Raw genomic sequence first — 24,485 nt, 5'->3', positions numbered from 1 at the left:
CTCAGCAAGAACTTCCCTAATTATTTACCTCATAGATATTAACCCACTATTTGCCATTTCATTGTTCTCAAAGATGTCTCTCTTTACAAGGCTAATCCTGATATCTGTGATTTTAATCAGATTATATCGTTCAAATTTCACAACTTTTTTGCTTATATAATTTTTCTTCTCCTTCTAATTAATTTCTTATTCACAACCTGAAGTCAAATATGTATCTCTGATTACAATTTTTTTCTCTAGGTCTTCAGAATTCTCACTAGCTGTGATGCTCTGTAACATTCTCCTCTTCATTGCCATATTCTTGAAAAACAAAAATCCATGTCCTTATTAATCTTTTCTTTCTTTCCATTTACTTCTCCACCTCTCTTTCTCAACCACTCCACTAAAAGTGATTATGACAATGACCTCTGTGTCAGGAAGGTTTCTAGCAAGGAACAACACAACAGAAAGCTATGACTGAAGGAAGTTTAATGAAGCGACTACGTGCATATACAAACATATGTGCTATATGTATATACAGAAGAATGTGGGCAGGAAATTAACAAGAAATGGTATAACACCACAGGGCCAGCAACAGGTGAAAATGACTACTACCCCCCGCCCCCAGGCCTTAAGGAAACCAGTGAGACACATCAATAGTATAGGAAAGTGCTGCCCAACAGAAGCTTTAGCTGTTGGGAGAGAACACTGCCCCTGCCGATCTATGACCCAGGAGGGAGAGATATATCAAAATAAATAACTGGAGCTTTCTTCCTTCTGTTCTCCTATCTTTGCTTCATGCCTCCCATTGTCCAAACCTAACCAGAGGCCAGAGGGCAGAAGAATCTTATTTAGATATGTGTTAAGTCACCTTTCCCTGGGCACAAAGCATATTGGAGAAGGACAGAAAGTGGTTCTTAAGAGGCAAATGGGGGAATATACAACACAACCATCTAACCACTAAACCCATTAGACTCTATAATCCTCATCTTGAAACAAATATAAAGGCAAAAACACCACATAAGTCATGATTACTAAAGAATCCATGTGAAGGCAATACTAGCCATGTTATCCAATAGCAGCTTTGGAGACGCCAAATAACATAGCTAACATTTTTATAATGTGTTATAGTATCAAAAGATTTCACATACACTATCTTATTTGAGTCTCACAATTCCTCTATAAGATAGGCAGAGCAATGGCTTTAATATGTCTTGTTCAAGGATGGAGACTTTTTTTTTTTTTCAGCTTTACTGAGGTATAATTGACAGAGCTATAAGACATATAAAGTATACAACAAGATGATCTGATACACACATACATCATGAGAGGATCACCCCACCACCAATCAGGTTAACCAGCACAGAGGATGGAGAAATCGAAGGGTTTGTGCTCAGTTGACTTGCTCAGCTTTATACAGCTATGAAGAGGTAGAATTTGAACTTAATGCCTAGCACCTACACTTTTCACATTACAGCATACTCTTTATCTAGCAGTCACCAACACAAAGAACACACTAACAACCAAATTTGGGATTCTCAGGGATTAAAATATCCGTTTTAATACATTTCAAGTCCACATCTCAATTCTACAGAAAACAAAAGTTACCTGGAATCCAGACAAAGCTTCAGTATATTTCACAACTCCAACAGCAAATGCAGTGGCCATGGCCCTGGGAAGAGAGAACAAAGTTAAGTATACAGTAATCTCAGTTTTCAATTATGGGTTTTCCTTATGTGGCCAATAGCATTTAAGGGAAACATTGCATTTTATCTTTACTTGAGGTTCTCAGTTACAACAAGTATCAAAGTCCTTTTATCTTTCATGGCTCTTTTATTTTTCCATAGTATATAAGACAATGCTGCTTCTTGATCACTCAGTCGTGTCTGGCTCTGCGACGCCATGGACCGCAGCATGCCAGGCTTCCCTGTCCTTCAACAATTCCCGGAGCTTGCTCAAACTCATGACCATTGAGTCAGTGATGCCATCCAACCATCTCATCCTCTGTCGTGCCCCTCTCCTTCTGCCTTTGATCTTTTCCAGCATCAGGGTCTTTTCCAATGAGTCGACTCTTCACATCAGGTGGCCAAGTTTTGGAGCTTCTAAAGATTAGTTTCCATAAAACCAGGTATTTCACCCTAAGCTATTTTACTTCTCAGAGTGTCCATCCCCACTCCCAGTCCCTGAATACATACTCAGTTCAGTTCAGTTCAGTTGCTCAGTCGTGTCTGACTCTTTGCAACCCCATGAATTGCAGCACACCAGGCCTCCCTGTCTATCACCAACTTCCGGAGTTCACTCAGACTCACGTCCATCAAGTCAGTGATGCCATCCAGCCATCTCATCCTCTGTCATCCCCTTCTCCTCCTTCCCCTTCTCCTCCTGCCCCCAACCCCTCCATTAGAGTCTTTTCCAATGAGTCAACTCTTCACATGAGGTGGCCAAAGTACTGGAGTTTCAGCTTTAGCATCATTCCTTCCAAAGAAATCCCAGGGCTGATCTCCTTCAGAATGGACTGGTTGGATCTCCTTGCAGTCTAAGGGACTCTCAAGAGTCTTCTCCAACACCACAGTTCAAAAGCATCAATTCTTCAGCGCTCAGCTTTCTTCACAGTCCAACTCTCACACATACTACCTTATTTCAAATATGTTACCTCAAAAATAGTAATTTGTTTTTAAATTGTGACATTTATTCATTGACAACACATAGTTAACTTCCATACACTGTTCCTGTTCTAACAAATTAATATACTTTCAACAGGCAACAATAATTACACTTGAAATTCAACTTGGTAGGCAACTTGAATTATGAGATTTACATAATAAATTACATAAGTCCCAAGAAGTTTAGAAGCATAAGACCATGGCTTTACACTGTTTATTTTTTATTAAAAATACAGATGACATTTTTGCCCATCATTTTTCCTACTTTGAGTATTTAAGGAGAAAAGAAACTTAAAAAAATTTTTTGTTGTAGTTTTCGTTTTAGTGGGGGAATGGAAAGGAATTTTAAACTTGTTTTGACTTTTCCTGAGGTGAGTAGCAATGAATTACTATCCATTTGAAACAAGAATTACTTTACTACTCTTCTCAGCTCCACAGTGAAAATGTAAAGTAGAAACAGTTTCAAACATAACTATAGTAAGAATATAAATGATTTAAACCCATTAGTTAAAGGGTATACATGCTAAGTCACTTCAGTTGTGTCCGACTCTGCGACCCTATGGACTGCAGCCCACCAGTTTCTTCTGTGAGTGGGATTAGACTTTAAAAATCAAGATACTTTCTGTTCAAAAGAAATACATTTAAAATATGAGGACACAGAAAAGTTGGAAGTAAAATGATGGGAAAGATATAACAAGAAAATAATTTTAAAGCATGCATCACTAAATTAATATCAGACAAAACAAGCTTAAAGAGAAAAGCATGACTAGATATAGAAATTGTCATTACATAATGATAATACAGTACATTTTAACAGGAAGATCTATTAATTTTAAGCTTACAAATACCTAATAAAATGTTATAAAATATACACAGTACAAATTAATAAAATACAGGTGAAGGTCCCTGGCAGTCCAGGGTTTTAAGACTCTGCACTTCCATGGCAGAGGACACAGGTTCAATCCATTGTCGGGGAACTAAGATCCTGCATGCTGCAGCCAAAAAAAACTTTTTAAATAAAAATTTTTTAAATAAAATACAGGAAGAAAGTGATTAATTCACCACCAGATATTTCAGCTCAGTTCCTTTGACCCTTAATACATCATTATCAATGTAGCTATTAACCGCATATTAACAAGTTTGATCTAAGGGACATATAAAACATTGCAACCAATAAGTAGTGAACTAATAATTTTCCTCTATCTAGCACACAAAGAATATTTTCAAAAGTTAATACGCTATGTCACTGTAAAACAGATTAAACTTTAGGACACTGAGATTAAATCGGCTATGACTCTTAACCTTGCATTATCACAGTCAACATCCAAAGTGAAAGCTCTCCCGGCCTCTTCCCACTCACTACTGCTCGCCCACCCCCAACCTGCTGTTTGCCATAATGTGCTACTGTATCATTATCACCGTTCACTTCCATTTCCTCTCTAAAAGCAGTATGCTTCCCTTTATTTTCAATCTTTTCTCCAAGCATTCCTTCCACATCTTCGCCATAAGTGGGACACAGTTCTTCAAAAGATCCTCTTTCTCTTTATTGCTTTCAAGTGGTACTTGTCTATTTTTTCAAAATCCAAATAGCATTGACACTCTCCTTCACTCTAGATCATTGCTCCCACATTCTTCTGTAAAAAATATTATGTGCTTTTCAAGACTCACGTTGTTTGCATCACGTTTCCTTCCCCCTTGAAACTTGTCACTTGTCAACTAGTGACATTCCAATTATTCTCCTTCATTTATTAAAAATATCCTACTAAACTCACACAGCCTTCTCTTATGCTTCAAGTTCTATTATCATGTTGAGCATTATCATTATTCTACCAGATCATCCTTCCACAATCTGAACTCAGTTCCTTGACTGCCTCATTTCTTTATCTCCAATAACCTAGTTTACCACAATCATGCACTTCATTTGCTATCATCTATGTGTTTCTTCTCAAATCACTATTCCAAGCATTCTTGCTTATGATCACAATCATGTCTCTGTATTTATTCTTCAACTACCAAAATTCTGAGTTTTTTATTTTTTTCTCGATCTTCAGTGCATTAATACAATTCACCAGAACATTCTCTTTCTTTCTCTATCACACTGCTTTTCACCCTTTCTCTCCATTTTTTTATTCAGTTTAGATCCATGGTTCATTATTTAAATAATATCCTTTAAACAACATTATTGGCAATATCTTAAATTTCTTGGCCTTTGCTTTCAGCTTATCAGTTGAACAAGACCCTTAAATCTGCCATTTACTTTTTCTATTCTTAAATCTGAGAAATCAGACTACTTGGAGGGGGAATCATAGAAGTTCACCTATTTATTATTATTAACCTCAAATGGGGATTACCAGTATCTGGTAATCCTACTATGTTTGTTTGATGGAGTTGATCTTCCATTCTTTGCAACAAGCCTATGAAATCTTATTCATGCTCATCTTTCTTCACTCACAGTAGATGACCTTGCCAACTTCATAAAGATCTGAAGGCATCAGATGAACTTAAGTTTCCACTACTGAATCTACAAGCCCATATACACCTGCACCAATTTTCTTCTCTCTCTGACCTACTATATTAGAATAGATGTTCCTTCTCCCAGGACCAATAGCTGCCTATGCTTTAGAAAATATCACCTCCCTCCTTCTCAGGAATCTTACCTTCATGTTTTCTCCTGTATAGTTATCTCTCTTGCTTCTGCATATTCAATCACTCTCTTTCATCAGCATCTTTCCCCTTAACATATATATGCTCTACCAACTAGAGTACATCATGAGAAATGCTGGACTGGAAGAAGCACAAGTTGGAATCAAGATTGCCGGGAGAAATATCAATAACTTCAGACATGCAGATGACACCACCCTTATGGCAGAAAGTGAAGAGGAACTCAAAAGCCTCTTGATGAAAGTGTAAGTGGAGAGTGAAAAAGTTGGCTTAAAGCTCAACATTCAGAAAATGAAGATCATGGTTTCCGGTCCCATCACTTCATGGGAAATAGATGGGAAACAGTGGCAGACTTTATTTTTGGGGCTCCAAGATCACTGCAGATGGTGACTGCAGCCATGAAATTAAAAGACGCTTACTCCTTGGAGGAAAGTTATATCCAACCTAGATAGCATATTCAAAAGCAGGGACATTAATTTGCCAACATAGGTCTGTCTAGTCAAGGCTGTGGTTTTTCCTGTGGTCATGTATGGATGTGAGAGTTGGACTGTGAAGAAAGCTGAGTGCCGAAGAATTGATGCTTTTGAACTGCGGTGTTGGAGAAGACTCTTGGGAGTCCCTTGGACTGCAAGGAGATCCAACCAGTCCATTCTGAAGGAGTTCAGCCCTGGGATTTCTTTGGAAGGAATGATGCTAAAGCTGAAACTCCAGTACTTTGGCCACCTCATGTGAAGAGTTGACTCATTGGAAAAGACTCTGATGCTGGGAGGGATTGGGGGCAGGAGGAGAATGGGATGACAGAGGATAAGATGGCTGGATGGCATCACTGACTCGATGGACATAAGTCTGAGTGAACTCCGGGAGTTGGTGATGGACAGGGAGGCCTGGCATGCTGCGATTCATGGGGTTGCAAAGAGTCGGACACGACTGAGTGACTGAAATGAACTGAACTGAACTACTATGATTAGTAAGTTATTGATACTTTCCTGAACCTCAATTTCTGAATTGTTTAAAAAAAGTAGGATAGCAACTTCCCTTGTAGTCCAGTAGTTGAGAATTCACCTTGCAATTCAGGGGAAGTGAGTTTGATCCCTGGTCCGAGAAGTAAGAGTCCACATGTCACGAAGCTGCTAAGCCTGCGTGCCACAACTACTGAAATCCATGTGCGCTGCAACCACTATAGCCCTGTGCTCAACTAGAGAGTCCATAAGCCACTGTGAAAAATCCCACATGCCAAATAAATATTTTTAAAGTATGATAAAAATAATAAAGGAATGAAAATGGTAAAAATGAAAATACTCTGTAAACTGTGGTTGGTGGTTTAGTTGCTAAGTCATGTCAGACTTTTTGCAACCCTATGGATTATAGCCCATCAGGCTCCCCTGTCCATGGGATTTCCCAGGCAAGAATACTAGAGTGGGTTGCCATTTCCTCCTCTGTTGTAAACTGTAAAGCAATATATAATGAGAGAGTTTAATGTTGTTAGAATTTGTTTCAATCTAAAGATCAAAGCAGTTAAGTGACTTCCTGCAGTTTTGTTGTTTACTAACTGAAAGATCTAGGGATACAACTCTACTCTCCATTATCATTAGCTGTTATTTAATTTATCATTAAAATACAGAAAATTATTATCAGTAGTACTAATTTGAAAGCATAGAAATCTTAGAAATATTTTTAAATGACATAATTTTTGTGTAGATGTAGATATTGCAGTCAGCATCTTAGCTTATTGACATTCAGAATTTTAATCATGGGCAGGCATCTGGCATATCTACAACTAAATTGGATTTGACTAAAATAGAATCTGAGCTGATTAAAGTACCTTCATCCTCATTATCAAGTTTCTCTTTACAGTTCCGTAAACGTAAGATCCCCTTAACAAACTAAACAAATCGAGTGAAAAAAATCTTTTTCTAAAAAGAATATGTATATATTTATATTCATGTATATATACACACACAAGTATAACTGAATCACTTTGCTGTGCATCTAAAACTGACATTGGAAATCAACTATCATTGTTGTTGTTCAGTCACTAAGTCACTAAGGGTTCTAGTGGCCCAAAACTGAACATGTATCTTTAACTTTGAAACTGAGAAGGAAATGGAGGCTGTAGAATCTTCAGGAAACACCGGTGGCTAGAGGAAACTGTCATTAAATGACAACCCTTGTGAAAGGCAGCACTTCCCCTGCAATAATGTGAAATATAGAACTAATAAACTTGTGAAAATTGCTAAGGAGAAGTAACCTAATAAACTTGTAGATCTTGCTGAGGAGATTTCCAGGCAGAATACTGAAAATGCCAACTGATTTCTTTTAACTGGCCATGATCAAATATGAGAAGAAAGAGATGAACTAAATAAGAAACTTCAGTTTCGGAGAAAATTTTATAAAAAACAGAAAGGGCCCAGAACACCTTGTCCAGATAGCAAGAGTTTCTCAAGAAGGAAATGCCCTGTGGGCAAAGATCAAAGCCAGGGAACTGCTAGTGAAACATGGCATCAAGGGTGCAGCTATAATAACCTTTAAGACTTTGGAAATATTTAAGCCAGTAACTCATAGATCTCTTAGGCAAACAAAAAGACTTCTAAGAATCATATGAGCACAGACTGTAGTCCCCTAAGCTAGACAACAGGTATCTAAGATTTTCAAGGGTATTGTCCTTCAGTGCCCTGAATCTCAGCTCAGAGGAGAGAGAGATGTCCTGCTGGGAGCCACCACGGGAGATCCCACCCATGACAAAGGTCATGCGGAAGAGACCTGCAAAGGCAGATCAGGCCTCGAGGGACCCCCTGAATCTGCTCGAGCACCTACCCCAAAACCAGAATCTGTCTTACTATTTTGTGCCTTTGACGAACTCTTCTGACATTAACAGGGGGCTATCCCTGACCACCTTTCTCTGGAAAAAGTCAACTTAGGGCTTTAGTTAATAAGTCTCTTGGGCATGAAAGGAATATTTCTATTTTAACCCCTCTGTTGGCTTTCTAGCTTGCCTGACAGGTTTATCCATACTCTTGCAATTAACACACATGATTGTTCACAACTCCCCAACCTTGAAAGGCACAGGAAGCCAAAACATTCTAAAAGTCTTAATGAGCATAGAGTCCTTTAAGGGATGAAAATTTATTAGAATAGATAGTACTGGTAAAGGGCTTCATTATTGGGCCAATGCTTGCTGCCAGGTTCCCATATCCCTTATCCATTGTGCACCTGGGAGTGCGTTGGTTAACATAGTTGGAATGTAAGAAAAACAAGTAGCAGCTTTGGAATTAACCACATCAGACCTCTGAGCTAATTGGTTCTTTCTTTGTTGTAACTTACTGCACCTTTGCTCCCTGAGAATGTAACTCTGTTTAGTACTTTCTGAGGCTGGGAGAAATAAAGAAGTAACACTTTAAGGGAAAACAAGTTTTCTGGTTGAACAGCCTTTATCAAAAAAGGGTCATAAAATGTCCACAGGCCTCCAAGGCCAGAAGATAATGTACACAACATTGTTTATGGGAAAGGTATGCAGAAAAAATCCTGGTTTCGATAAAGACAAAACAGATGTAATGTTTGGGCTGACTCTGTATGACTTTGCATCTTTCATTTCCCTCTGTGTACAAGTCAAGGTATAAAAGTTCCTTTTGAAAATAAAGTTATGGGCCTCGCTCACCGAAGCTGGGTCTCCCTGTGTCGTTCTTTTTTTCCTTTTCCCTCCTTTTCTCTCTCTGTTCTTCTTTCAGGATGACTCCTTGGAACACAGGAGCTTTATTGGCTTTCTGTGTTTATCAAGGAACATCAAGCCCTGCTCTCCGCTTTGCTATCCTTATCGCCTAAGCCGTCATCCTGAGGGTACCCCTGGATCCTGCTGGGGCTGGACCCCAGCAATGTCCATCTTGAACAGATTCGTGGGCATGCCTTTTATATAATGGAATGGATAATTTGCTTCACAGTAAATAAAAGGTATTTTTAAAGGAATTACATCAGTTTAGTCTTAAAGGGAGAGATGGTTCAAAATAAAAAGAGGCTTCTGAGCCTTAAACCTTTAAGAATAGGGAGCAAGTTGAGAAAGCTTCTCAGCTTCAAATATTTGCTATGTCTCATGGAAAAGGCCTCAGAATAGAGCCACAATTTTGAAAATCACTCCCAAGGGATTAGAATTAGGTCCTAACTGACACACATTCTCTGCTCACAGAACATGATGAATTAGACATATGCCCAACTTAAGTTCAGAATTACTATGGAGCATTTACTGCACTGTACCTCCAATTTCCCTTCTTTTTGAACAAGAGTGTCAATTGCCTGTCTTGCCAGTGTATGCCGGATGAGTGGGGGCAGAAAAGTTGGTTCTTTAGTTCATGCATCTTTAGATTGCTGCTGCTGCTAAATCTTATCAGTTGTGTCCGACTCTGTGGGACCCCATAGATGGCAGCCCACCAGGCTCCTCTGTCCCTGGGATTCTCCAGGCAAGAATACTGGAGTGGGTTGCCATTTCCTTCTCCAATCTTTAGATTGAAACTGCAGCAATGGTTGCTCATGTATACCTGAAACTGATTCAGAAGACAAAATTATGAGCCTTGAGCCTGAATCTTATGGTGTTTGAGGAAGTGGTGAATGCATTTTCCACATGTCAGGAACATGAACTGCTATAGCCACGGGTATACTATGGTAACTAATTTCCAAAGATGGCTGCCATCAAGCCTTTTTCTTCTTGCATATATATAACCACTGAGAGGTAAAATTTCTTCTTCCTTTTCCCCTTTAATTCAGGCTTGTCCTGTAGATTAGTTTTCTGAACAATATAATATAGAGAAATACAATGTAGAGAAAGTGATGTTCTGAGACTTCCAAGCCAAGACCTCAAGAGAACCTACAGCTTCTACTTTTCTTGGAACTCTCACTTGGGATGCTACTGCTTAGATTCCGGCCATCATGATAGGAAGAAGTCCGGCCATCATGATAGGAAGAAGTCCGGCCATCATGACAGAACTATAGCTGTGTGGAGAATTGAAGTGGGAGAGTTGAGTACCCAAGAAACAGCCAGCATCAATAGCCAGTCATGTGAATAAATTATTTTGGATGTTTCAAGCCTGATCAGCCTCCTAGAAAATTTTGTGTGTGTGTATGTGTGTATGTGTGTGCATGCGTGTGCCCAGTTGTGTCTGACTCTTTATGACCCCATGGACTGTCGCCTGCCAGGCTCCTCTGTCCATGGAATTTTCCAAGCAAAAATACTGGAGCGGGCTGCCATTTCCTACTCCAGAGGATCTTCCCAGCTCAGGGATTAACCCCACATCTCTTGCATCTTCTGCATTGGCAGACAGATTTTTTTTTTTTTTTTAACCACTGCGTCCCCTGGGAAGTACTGAAAAACAGGAGCCTGGCAGGCTACAATTCATGGGGTCATAAAAGAGTCAGACACAACTTAGTGACTAAATAAAAACAAATACTGTACTACTGTACCGGGGTTTCCCTGGTGGCTCAATAGTAAAGAATGTACTTGCCAATGCAGGAGATCTAGGTTCGACCCCTGGGTCAGGAAGGTTCCTTGGAGAAGGAAATGGAAACTCATTCCAGTATTTTTGCCTGGAAAATCCCATGCACAGCTCTAGACACCATTTAGAGCAGAATCAGCCAATGATACCTGTCAACTCAGAATTATTTGAAAAACAAAATGGTTATTGTTTCAAGTCAATTATGTTTAGGGATGGTTTGTTAGTAATAAACAATCAAAGCAACACATGTGCTAACATCATTAAGGATATAAAATGATCAAGAAACTCATTTCAAAAAATAAATACATATGACCTAATCAAACTTACAAGCTTTTGCATAGCAAAGAAAGCCATAAAAAGGAAAAAAAAATGAAAAGACAACTTAAGGAGTGGGAGAAAATATTTGCAAATGATATGACTAAGAAAAGCTTAATCTCCAAATATATGCAAACAGCTCACAAAACTCAACAAAACAAACCCAATCAAAAAAATGGGTAGAGACTTGAACAGATATTTCTCCAAAGAAGACAAAGAGGTGGCCAGTAGGCACATGAAAAGATGTTCAACATCACTATTAGAGAAATGCAAATCTAAACTACAATAACCTAACTACACCTCACACCAGTCAGAATGCCCATCATTAAAAAGTCTACAAGTAACAAATGCTGGAGAGGGTGTGCAGAAAACAGAACCCTCCTACAGTGTTGGTGAGAATGTAAGTTGGTTCAGCCACTATGGAAAACAGTATGAAGTTCCTCAAAAAACTAAAAGTAGAGTTGCAATATGATCCAGCAATCCCCTTCTGGGCATATACCCAGACAAAACAATAATTCAAAAAGATACATTCACCCCTATGTTCATAGCAGCCCTATTCACAATAGCCAAGACATGGAAATAAGCTGAATGTCCATCAACAGATAAATGGATAAAGATGCAGTGCATATTTACAATGCAATATTATTCAGCCATAAAAAAGATAATGCCATTTGCAGCAACATGGATGCAACTAGAGATTATCATACTCAGTGAAGTCATTCAGAAAGACAAATACCATATAATATCACTTACATGTGAAATCTAAATTACGGCACAGACCACAGACAGAAACAGGACTCACAGAACAGAAACAGACTCACAGAGAACAGATGTGCTTGCCATGGAGGGGAAGGGAGTGAGTGACGGACTGGAAGTTTTGTTAGGAGATAGATATAAACTATTACACCTAGAATGGATAGATAATAAGGTCCTACTGTATAGCCCAGGGAACTATATATAATCTCCTGGGATAAGCCATAATGGAAAAAAATATTAAAAAAGAATGTATACATGTATATAACTGAGTCACTTTGCTTTACAGCAGAATTTAACACAACACTAATCAATCAAATTACTTCAATTAAAAAAGCTCATTTCAACCAAGAACTAAAACATCACCAATACTGTCTAATTGGTTCATTTGTTCCTTCTCATCTTTCTATTTTGCTTCACTCTCACTCTGAAATGGTAACCACGAATTCTTACTACATGCTCCTTTCAGTTCATTTCAGTTCAGTCTCTCAGTCATGTCTGACTCTCTGCATTCCCATGGACTGCAGCACGCCAGTCCTCCCTGTCTATCACCAACTCCCGGAGTTTACCCAAACTCATGCCCACTGAATCAGCGATGCCATCCAACCATCTCATCCTGTCATCCCCCTCACGTCCCACCTTCAATCTTTCCCAGCATCAGGGTCTTTTCAAATGAGTCAGCTCTTCGCATTGGGTGGTCAAAGTATTGGAGTTTCAGCTTCAACATCAGTCCTTCCAATGAATATTCAGGACTGATTTCCTTTAGGATTGACTGGTTGGATCTCCTCACAGTCCAAGGGCCTCTCAAGAGTCTTCTCCAACACCACAGTTCAAAAACATCAATTCTTCGGCGCTCAGCTTTCTTTATAATCCAACTCTCATATCCATACATAACTACTGGAAAAACTGTAGCCTTGACTAGACGGACCTTTGTTGGCAAAGTAACATTTCTGCTTTTTAATATGCTGTCTAGGTTGGTCATAACTTTTCTCCCAAGGAGTAAGCGTCTTTTAATTTCATGGCTGCAATCACCATCTGCAGTGATTTTGGAGCCCAAAAAAGTAAGTCTGCCACTGTTTCTCCATCTATTTGCCTTGAAGTAATGGGACCAGATGCCATGATCTTTGTTTTCTGAATGTTGAGCTCTTTTACTTAAAAAAAAAAAAAAAAGCTTTGTGCAAATATATGTATTCCAAAATAATATAGCTTAGATTTGTTTCTAAGCTTTATAAAAACTGCACGTAGGCTTCTAAGGCTTGCTTTATTTAATCATCCCTTTATTCTCAGGTCATTCTCACTGCTAAATAAAATTACAAAACCTACAACTGTTTATTTTCTTGTCAGTGGTGGCTACAAACAGAGCTGCCTTAACATTCCCACACATGTACTCTTGCGCACATATGCACGAATCTAAGCTATACATGCAGGAGTAGAATGGTTAGGTTTTAGAATACATGAATGCTTAATTATACAAGATAATGTCCAATTGCTTTCCAAAGTGTACCAGTTTACAACCCCACCTTTAGAAATCTTCTTGATGTGCATCTTCTTCATCAGTACTGTCGTATTTCTTAATTTTTCCATCTACTGGATGTAAAATAGTATTCATCGTGGTCTTTTAATTAGTTGATCACTTGAAATTAAACATCTTTTCATATAACACCCTCTTAAAATGCCATTTCCCTTTTGCTGTTTTTCTTACAGGACAATGATGAATAGAAATTGTGTGATAATAGGCATCCTTGTCATGTTCCTGATTTTTAATGTATACAACTTCATCATGATGCATTATCCTTTTTATATAATGTTGAATTCAGTTTATCAATAATGCTTTTGACTTTCAGATCTGTGTTAATAAGTGCTGTAAGTCTGCAATTTTCTTTTCTCTTACCAAATGTCTGATTCTAGTATCAATAAAAACTACATGGGCCTTGTAAATTAAGCTGAAGAGTATTCCCTCATTATCTATTGAGTTTGCATGAAACGTTCAAATAGCACAGTCTTTGAAAGGGAAGTAAAACATTTGGATGTTCTTTATCAAAAATTTTAAAAGAATTTTCTATTCAATACTATTGAGTAAGTAGTACGTAACTTGTCTATTTCTTCTTCAGCCAATTTAAGGGAAAGATACTTTCCTAGACCTTGGTCTATTTTGTCTAAATTTTCAAACACATTAGAAATGCTCCTGGTAATCTATCATTTTCATCTCTGCTATAGGTTAAGACCCCATTTTCAATCTTTATGTTGTTTAGACTTGTTTTCTTCTTACTCAAATACATCCATCTGTTTTGTCGTGAAAACAACATTGACATTGTGATTCTATGTTTTCTAACTCATCGATTTCCTCCCTTTTCCTGTGTCTTCCTGCTTTATACTGTGTTTATTCTGTCAACCTTTTCCTAAGTTATACACTTAGCCTTTAAGCATTTAAGATCATTTTCCTCTAAGTGCACTTTCTGGTGCGTCACCCAGTGTTTCCAAATGTAACACAGAATTAGGTTCTAAGTATGTTTTTTTCTTTCATCTATGAAGCTTTTTTAATCTTGTAAAACCATGATTAAGAAATAACTTTTATTAGTTTTTAAAATAACCAACTTCTAATTTATCTCTATTCATTTAATACCAACTTCATGAAACTTATTGTAACTTACTTCATGCCTAATAATGGCCAGTTCTTGCTAAAACACAATGCTTAAGAAGAATGTTCTCTGCTAATCATTCTAAATGTAGTCATCAAATCAATACTGTTAACTGCATTATTAAAATCTGTGTCTTCATTTTTTTTGGTCTGAGTTGTTAGTAACTGAGAGCTGTTAAAATTTCTGATTTCTGCTCCATCTGTGGCTTCAGCCTGGGCTTCCCAGGTGGCATAGTGGTAAGGAACCTGCCTGCCAACGCAGGAGACATAAGAGACGCGGGTTCGATATCTGGGTCCGGAGATCCGCTGGAGGCAACACACTCCAGCGTTCTTGCCTGGAGAATCCCAAGGACAGAGGAGACTGGTGGGCTACCACCCAAGGTCGCAAAAAGTTGGACACGACTGAAGTGACTTAGCACGCATGCATTACACATTTTGAGGCCATTTTATTAAGCATATAGAGATTTAAAATTATATATATATTTCTAATGAATTGATCCTCTTACCATTATTTAGAGGTTTTCTCCATCTTTAATAATATTATCATAAAGTTTAATTTTGATTTGATAGCACCAAAGCTACATATATTTTCTTTTGCTATTTGCCCATCTTTTTCATCCTTTAAAAAATCCAGCCTATACCAGATTTTCAAAAAAATGGAATCAATGTTTTTAACTGGGTTTAGCCTATTCAGCAGCAGCAGCAGCCTATTCATAGTTATATTCATTATCTGACTTGTTATCATTATTATCTTACTAATTTTGTCCCTCCCCCACCCCTAATTTCTTTCCCTTTTGTATTGAGTTTTTGTCTTCCTATTCCATATTTAAATTTTTCTTTGGAACTGTTCATTTCATATCTATTATTTTAACAGTTATAAATTTTATGATACATGTTTGACATAATTTCAAAGTTAAATAGTATCTTAACCCATTTTCTGAATAATAAAACACTTCAGAACACTTTAATTCTAATCACTCCCCTCCCATCTTATGGGGAAAAAACAGTTATTACTGTTTTTCAATTATATCCTATTTTGAAAGTCCACATTAATACTGCATAAAATGTTTTAATTACAATTTTGCTTCTTACAAACACTTCTTTCATTACAATTGTTTTATACAAAAAACACTTTTAGATTTACATGTTTTTCATTTATTTGCTTACCAGTTTTTAAATTTCAGACTGTCCTTTTGAAATCATTTTCCTTCCTGAAGACCATCCTTTTGCAATTTCTTTAATGAAGTTCCACTAATGGTAAAATCTTTTTTATTTGAATGTAGCTTTATTTCGGTTTGCTACATACAAATTCCAAGTTGCTAATTTTTTTCTCAGAATTTTACAGCCACTATTCTACCATCTTTGGAGTCCCTGTGGCTATCGAGAAGCCTTCTGAAGTTCTGTCTTGCCTTCACCGATGATCTTCTCCTCACTTTGACTGCTTTAAGAATCTTTTGTTTGATATCTCACAGTTATAATATATTGAGTTTAGGCTTATATTTCATCTATATATGCTTGGGATATACTGTGCTTCCTGAATTTATGAATTTGTGTTTTTCCAACCAACGTGGAAAATTCTGTTACTTCTTCAAATATTGCCACTTCATCCTCTCTATTCTGCTGGTACCTGCTGGTACTTCTAGTCTTCATAATTTTTCCTTCCACTTCTCTTACTTTCTCCTTAATATTCATTTTCTAGCACCTTCTTTCTCCTTGCTGCACACTGGGTAATTTCTTTGTATCTAGCATCCAGTTTATTTATTGACTATTCAGCTGAGTTAATATCATATTCAACATGTTTGGTTTTTTTTAATTGCAAGTAATATATTTCTTATCTAGCAGTTTCATTTCTTTTTCAGATCTGCCTGTGGTTCCATCCTTCATGTGCGTTGATGACGAGACCTTGGAAAAATGAGTCCAAAGTTTATTTCTACGGGTTCTTCCTCATGCTCTTAATAGCCAGTTTCCACTTGTACCTGGTGATCTCCAGTCATGAAATAGTATTGTTTTATCTTAATCTATGGGAATCTTGGGCCTAGATCTTGTTTCTACCAGGAACTATAGGGTATTGCAAACTGAGGCCTACTTCAGCTGTCCTGGATGGGGCATCTCAGATTCAGATTTATCTCCTTGTTTCTGGTCTGAGGAGAACGGATACGGCAATGCTGCAACTGGTATTTGTCATCCCGGCAACTACTGCCAAACTTAGGCCTAATGGAGTTGTCACAATTTACAGATCAAAATGCGTTCATTTTGTCAGGAAATAGAAAATAGAAGTATGGTTCTTAGAGATTTCCTCTACCTTCTTTGAGCCTATTAATGGATTCAAAGGAGATTTTATTCAAGATCTAGTTGTTCTGCAGTACCTAAAGTACTACTGGAAGCAAAAGTCTTATTTAATATATATTAACCTGATATACCTGAGATAACCTGAGAAAGCTCATGATTTATGACAATCCTTGCTCATTCAAAGAGGTATGGAGAGGTTTCTATCTCTCAATCGGAACTCAATCAGTATTTCGGAACTGAGTATAAAAGTACAAACTTATCCAATAAGTTGTTGCCCCATCTTGTAGAAATTTCTCTTATTATTCTATTACTAAGATACTCAGACACCCTTCTTGACTATTCAAATTTTCAATGTCCTGACCAATATGTAGTTCAGGTCAACAAAACTAAAATCTATGAAAATAAACCATTATTTCGAACATTTTAAAAAACAGACAATAACGATTTGTTATGTGCAACTTACATCTAGATGTATAACTTTATTCTTGGAAGCCTGAGCCACCTATAATTTATAGAAGCAAGGCTAAACAAGGCAGCTGGTGATTTCATTTTAGTCAGAAACACATCTAACAGGAATCTGGCAGCAGATCTGGCTGCTGTTGTCTTAAATGCAGAAGGCTTGTTTGCATCTTTAAGATTCATAATTGTTGGTCACTGTTCTCTGGATGATCAGGAAGCTCTCTGTGCCTCAACCTAATCACTGAAGTAGTGAAAGGAGATACCCGCAGCAAGGGCTGCAACTGCAAATGCTGCAATCACACCTAAAGTGAAACAAACACAAAACAAATGGAAATGGAATGAGCAAAAGAAAGGTTTAACTGCTCCTAGGCTTTGAAATGCAGGTAACTGATGGGGCTAAACAACAATAACAATACAGAGACACAAATGCACATGCATACACATATACAGACACTGAAAGCCAGCAAAATCTTAGAGGAAAATGTAGCAATAGTTGAAAATATATTTTACAAAGGTTGGACTGGTACTGACCCCTTAAAAGTGTCTTTTCTTTTTTTAAAAGTGTCTTTTCTTATACACAAATGCACTCATACACATCTAAGAGACAATCTAAGAGACAAACTAACCCATACTTTAAAAGGCTTCTACAAATATTTATATTGACATTTCAGCCATGCCATCTCATGCAACTTAGCTTAAACCAAAGAGACATCACAATGCAAAGTCATTTATATAGCTATCAAAAACCACAGAAACTAAAATCTAAAAATTATTAAGCTTATGTTGGCAACTTTTATTTTTAATTTTTCCCCTGAGCATTTTAAGTTAAAAAACAAAATACTGACCATAGTAGTCTAGACACACACACACACACAGGTGCAAAAAATTTAGGTAATTAAGTTTACCTAGTGAGTTAAGCGACATGAAAAATAACTGAAGTTTCTGGCTTCTAACTCTCAGTCAGCCGAAAGTCTTAACTAAGCAACAGGTCACATGTTCTTTTATCAGTAAGACTGAAAAATGGTAAAGTGACCACCATACTTCTTGGAAACTTTAAAATTAAAGCGCGTTAGAATTTTCAGATTTGAATGTGACTCTTCATAGAATATCTATCAAAATCTTTCATAACTGCAATCCTGGGAACACCAATTTGGAAAACATTGGTGCTACTATACTTGTTGATCCCCAAAACTCAACATAATTTTCTTCTAAAAACACCAAAACATTTAATAGGAGTGTCATTTTTGAAAGCATTTGGGACAATGCTTTATTTATAAATCTTTCCACCACTTTCCACAGTACTCAATAAATACTAGCTTAATCTAGCTCTTTTAAGAAAACAAAATGAAAATAATTCTATAGTAACAAGAAAACACAAATCCAAAATATCATCTTTTCAATGTTATAGAAGAAATATAATACCTATGTTTTGCTGAATTTTCAACACTATTGTAGTTTTAATTGGCTGTTTTGGTTGTTCATCATCTGTGTTGTCCAATGAAGCTTCAGTATCCATAGAGGAACTTATACAGGCTGCAAGAAGATAATAATAAATACTAAGCAAGATGGGAATAATTACCATTTAAAAATAACCTTTGAAGAACACTATAAAAAACACACAATGAGCTCCATTTTCCTTCAACTTGACTTTTTAACAATTTTTTTTTTCAACTTGATTTTAAAATAACAATTTGCTCTTTATTGAGTGTAGGTGAACGAAATTTTATGGATTATATATCAGACTGATATACTTTTTAAAATACTTTATGTACTTTCATAACTGATTGCCAAAGAGCCACAGAGCTAGTTCTGAATGATGTCCACAAATTATAATCTGATTACCATATGATAGTAGAGATAAACTGATACTAAAAATCAAACTACACAGACAGGGTAACCTTCTCTCTTAACTAGAATTAATTTATAATATACTTATTGATAGTTCTGGCAATTAATCATTCTAAGCAATCATATATTAATACAAAAGCAAGGACTGGCAAACTAACCCATGGGCCAAACTACAGTCCATGGGACAGACCTTACATACCTAAAATATTTACATAAAAAGTTAGATCACCTGAAATTTGTAATATATAAGCAAAATGTGATCACTAGTTTGACCTTAAAACAACTACATGTTAAGCAAAGTATGTACATTATCTCATTTACAGCTGAAAAATAAAATCTGGGACACTAAGTGAATATGTGAGCATCATAAGCAACAGAATGAGGATTCAAGTACAAGTTTTCTTCCTACTTCATTATGCTGACAGTAATTTGTGAGGGCTAGCCTAGCTGAATTTATTTAAAACTGACTAAAAGTTTTTGAACTGAAAACATTCTTAGGGATCACACAGACAAATGGTTTTCATTTTTAAACTAGTGCTAAAAAATCGGGCAGGAATTCCCGGTATGTGACAGGAAATCCCAGTAAGTGAAACAGAATTACTCTGGTTGAAGCATGGGTGGATCCCGGAGCCATCCTCCCTCCTTTGCCTCAAGACGGGATAGCAGGGGGCTGTTCTAGAGAAAGCAATTGCAGTTGATCCTTAAATAACACAGGTCTGAACTGCATGGATCCATTTAATTACACGTGACTTTTTTTTTTCCACTAAATATATATGATTCATGGTCAGCTGAATCCATGGATGCAGTACTGCCCGTGTGTGCTAAGTCGCTTCAGACATGTCTGACTCTTTGTGACCTCATGAACCGTAGCCCACCAGGTTCCTCTGTCCATAGGATTCTCCAGGTAAGAACACTGGAGTGGGTTGCCATGCCCTTATCCAGGGGATCTTCCCAACCAGGTATCAAACCCACATCTCTTAAGTCTGCCTGCTCTGGCAAGCAGGTTCTTTACCATTAGCGCCACCTGGGAAGCCCAAGGTACCGCCCATACTGTGAAGCTACATGCGATTTTTGACTGTGGGAGGATCAGTGCCCTTAAATCCCCATGTTGCTCAGGGATCAACTGTACTTCATATTGATCTCTTTATTAATATTTACAAAGATTAGAGAATAGCAGAGTGAGAAACAGTAAATACTGTTTAAATTCAAAGTAAAATATCTTATTGCTTGGGTTTGAAATATCTTTCATAGACATTTTTGTATCCCAATATACTGTGTGCTTATATGCAGAATACATAATGAGAAACACTGGGCTGGAGGAAGCAGAAGCTGGAATCAAGATTGCTGGGAGAAATATCAATAACCTCATATATGCAGATGACACCACCCTTATGGCAGAAAGTGAAGAGGAGCTAAATAGCCTCTTGATGAAAGTGAAAGAGGAGAGTGAAAAAGTTGGCTTAAAGCTCAACATTCAGAAAACTAAGATCATGGCATCCAGTCCCATCACTTCACAGCAGATAGATGGGGAAACAGTGGAAACAGTGGCTGACTTTATTTTTCTGGGCTCCAAAATCACTGTAGATGGTGACTGCAGCCATGAAATTAAAAGACGCTTACTCCTTGGAAAGAAAGTTATGACCAACCTAGACAGCATATTCAAAAGCAGAGACATTACTTTGCCAGCAAAGGTCCATCTAGTCAAGGCTATGGTTTTTCTAGTAGTCATGTACGGATGTGAGAGTTGGATTATAAAGAAAGCTGAGCGCAAAAGAATTGATGCTTTTGAACTGTGGTGTTGGAGAAGACTCTTGAGTCCCTTGGACTGCAAAGAGATCCAATCAGTCCATCCTAAAGGAGATCAGTCCTGGGTGTTCATTGGAAGGACTGATGTTGAAGCTGAAACTCCAATACTTTGGCCACCTGATGTGAAGAGCTGAGTCATTTGAAAAGACCCTGATGCTGGGAAAGATTGAAGGCAGGAGAAGAAGGGGACGACAGAGGATGAGATGGTTGGATGGCATCACAGACTCAATGGACATGGGTTTGGGTGGACTCTGGGAGTTGGTGATGGACAGGGAGGCCTGGTGTGCTGTGGTTCATGGGGTCGCAAAGAGTCGGACACGACTGAGCAACTGAACTGAACTGATACTGTATGCACATCCATGAGGCTGTGCTTACAAGGATGACACATAAAATTATTGAAATAATTATCTATGATACTAAAATGGATTTAAAAAATTGCTTGCTTCTCATCAATTTCTCATGAAGAACAGTTTGTCATGTTGAGAAATAATCCTCAGTAGCCACACCTTATTAGAATCAAGGGCACAACCACTCTTTTTTCCCCTCTTTGAGCATATGACTAAACACAAAACATTTTTCTCTTTTGTTCTACTACCATATCAGATCAGTCACAAAGACCAACAAATTGTTCTTTGAACTTTCTCCAGATTTATTCAGTCTTCTATATTTCTATAGCTCCTAGTTATCGCCATAACACTTTACTTCTAGACTACGTTAGCTCACCAGCTTAAAAGCTTCTCTAACTTCATCCATAGGTCTAAAAGTCGAATGCAAGTACAATTTTATTTATTTTAAAAACATACACACACCTTTGGCTTTTCTATTAGCAAATATCACTGCTTAAAGCTTTTCTTTGGGCCATTAAAATCTTTACCTCAGATACAAACACAAATAATGGATGAAGTATTAAGTGCACTCTTTTAACTTATATGCTAGAGACTTTTTTTTTTTACTTTTTTACTTCAGTATTTATAAAGAGCACAAAAATGGCTTTATTTTTCATGACATTATTTACACCTTTAATACTGAATAGTTATATGTGAACATAATGCTCAAAGAAGTCAAATCCTTTGTATAAACAATTTATATCTCTTTAAAAGACATTCCATTGCTCTATATTCATTTTAAAATGTCATACAAAATTATATTGATTTGATACAAATCTGAGACAGTTTTACTAAAGAAGAGCATTTTTCAAGAGTGAATAAATCCTTATCATAACAATTTGTGTCTGTTTTGGGTGTGGGCATGTAGAATTGTTTTTAATACACATTTATTTTATTTTTTGGACGTACTGTGCAGCATGCAGAGTCTTAGTTCCCTGACCAGTGCCTGAACTCATGACCCCAGCAATGGAAGCAAGAAGTCTTTCTTAACCACTGGAGCACCAGGGAGGTCCCTATGAGGGTGTATAGAATTTAATTAGAATCTCAGGCACTGTAGTTTTACCAACACCTTAGTGCTGCTATCTTAAATGCAAACAACATGTTATTCAAAAGGAAATTAGACCTTAACCATTTCTTAAAACCAGGTAATTTTAACTGCAGACAAATTCAAATTATTCATGTGAGAAAGCAATCTTTCTTAAGCAACTGTCAACAAAAGAGAAAATAAGGACATGATGAATACATGCTAAGTTGTAGATATATTCAATTTCATTCCAAGCTGCTGACAGGTAGGACTATTTAGAAGAAAGTTAAAAAGAAACGTTAGAACTTAAACTCTTAGCTGTCGTCTTTGATCGTCCAGATCCCTAACTCCTAAGTTAATGAGGTTTCATTACTCAGTGATTTAGCCATGAAAATACATCTTCAGCATTACTTGTTTTCCTTTATTATCAATGTTTAACCAAACAACAAAAATCAATTTCACCTCTGATACCAAGACAGAATTAGCAAAGACGGGTTCCACCAGATTTCAAAGGTGTGTCTCTAAATTTTTAGCTGATACTATGCATAAAGTACATCTGAATTATTAAGTTAATATCTACTAGGAGATGACTAATACATTTAAGAAATTTTAAACCCAGTTATTCCTCACCTTAAGTGAGTCATTTTGACAAACAAATTGCTCTTCATCCCTTAAGTTATTGTAAAATACTTGCTGGCAAAATATGTATTTTAAACATAGCAACTACTTGGCAACTGTATTATAGAATAGAATAATTAAATAAGCAAATAACATCAAATACTTAGAGACTAAAGCTAGATACTTACAACAAGTTTAACAATCATAAATGTACAGTCATTGATTTCAATCTCTAATTGAACATTTGAGCTCTACTTTGCATGATTTTCCATGGAAACTCTAATTTCAAATAATTAGGAAAATATATTCACGTTATATAACATTAATCTCATACTTTAATATTATTGACTTTAATTATAATTCAGAAGGTACTTTATTTAAACATTTTATAATAATTCTAGTAAGTATCACGTTACATTTATATATCTCTTTCTGTTCAGAATATATTCCCCCTAACATTTTTAGTAAATTCTAATACCAACCCAAGAGAACGTGGGGTTCAAAGGGGACTTGTTTAAGGTTACACAGCTGTTAGTGTGCTTCAAGATTGCCGGGAAAATATAAATAACCTCAGGTACACAGAAGACACCAACCTTATGGGAGAAAGTGAAGAATTAAAGAGCCTCTTGATGAAAGTGGAAGAGAAGGGTGAAAAAGTTGGCTTAAAACTCAACATTCAAAAAAAAAAAAAAAAAAATCACAGCACCTGGTCCCATCACTTCTTGGCAAATAGATGGGGAAACAATGGAAACAATGAGAGACTTTATTTTGTGGGGTTCCAAAATCAGTGCAGATGGTGACTGTAGCCATGAAATTAAAAGATGCTTGCTCCTTGGAAGAAAAGCTGTGACCAACCTAAACAGCATATTAAAAAGCAGAGACATTACTTTGTCAACTAGTGAAAGCTATGGTTTTTCCAGTATGGATGTGAGAGTTGGACTATAAAGAAAGCTGAGCACCAAAGAATTGATGCTTTTGAACTGCGGTGTTGGAGAAGACTCTTGAGAGTCCTTGGACTGCAAGGAGATCCAACCAGTCAATCCTGAAGGAAATCAGTTCTGAATATTCATTGGAAGGACTGATGCTGAAGCTGAAACTCCAATACTTTGGCCACCTGATGTGAAGAACTGACTCCTTAGAAAAGACCCTCATGCTGGGAAAGATTGAAGGCAGGAGGAGAAGGGGACAACAGAGGATGAGATGGCTGTATGGCATCACCTACTCGATGGACATGAATTTGAGCAAACTCCAGAGTTGGTGATGGACAGAGAAGCCTGGCTTGCTGCAGTCCATGGGGTTGCAGAGTCGGACATGACTGAGTGACTGAACTGAACTGAAGCTGTAACTGGCAGATCTGGACTCAGATGTGCAACTGGTAAAATTATGCATCCAGTATTTTTGAATAAATAAATGAATGAATGAGTAAATGCAAAAGTGAAGATAATTCTAAACTAATAGAATGTTCATGTAAAAGCACTTAATTTTTCTATTAAAATGTTTATGTTTTTACCCTATTCCATAATTTGGAATGTATTTTGCTTCTAAATAATTAATTCCTTCTAATTCAAC

The 24,485-nt window shown here is 37.0% G+C and overlaps 1 protein-coding gene across 2 annotated transcripts in view; it reads right to left on the bottom strand.

Moving 5' to 3' along the window:
• Positions 1-17,219: 17,219 nt before the first annotated feature.
• The window catches only part of ODR4 (odr-4 GPCR localization factor homolog), a 35,336-nt gene continuing 28,070 nt past the window's right edge, over positions 17,220-24,485 (bottom strand). The window contains exons 13-14 of one of the 2 annotated variants that reach the window (XM_061383501.1): positions 18,657-18,767; positions 17,220-17,536 (exon numbers count right to left, since the gene is read on the bottom strand). In XM_061383501.1, the coding sequence (XP_061239485.1) occupies positions 17,469-17,536; positions 18,657-18,767 (179 nt within the window). In that variant the 3' untranslated portion in view covers positions 17,220-17,468. The remainder of the gene's footprint in view (positions 17,537-18,656; positions 18,768-24,485) is intronic. The other variant, XM_061383502.1, reaches the window with a different exon arrangement.

This window comes from Bos javanicus, chromosome 16 (genome assembly GCF_032452875.1).
Source record: "Bos javanicus breed banteng chromosome 16, ARS-OSU_banteng_1.0, whole genome shotgun sequence".
Lineage (NCBI taxonomy): Eukaryota > Metazoa > Chordata > Mammalia > Artiodactyla > Bovidae > Bos > Bos javanicus.
This window is presented reverse-complemented; position numbering and strand designations above follow the sequence as displayed.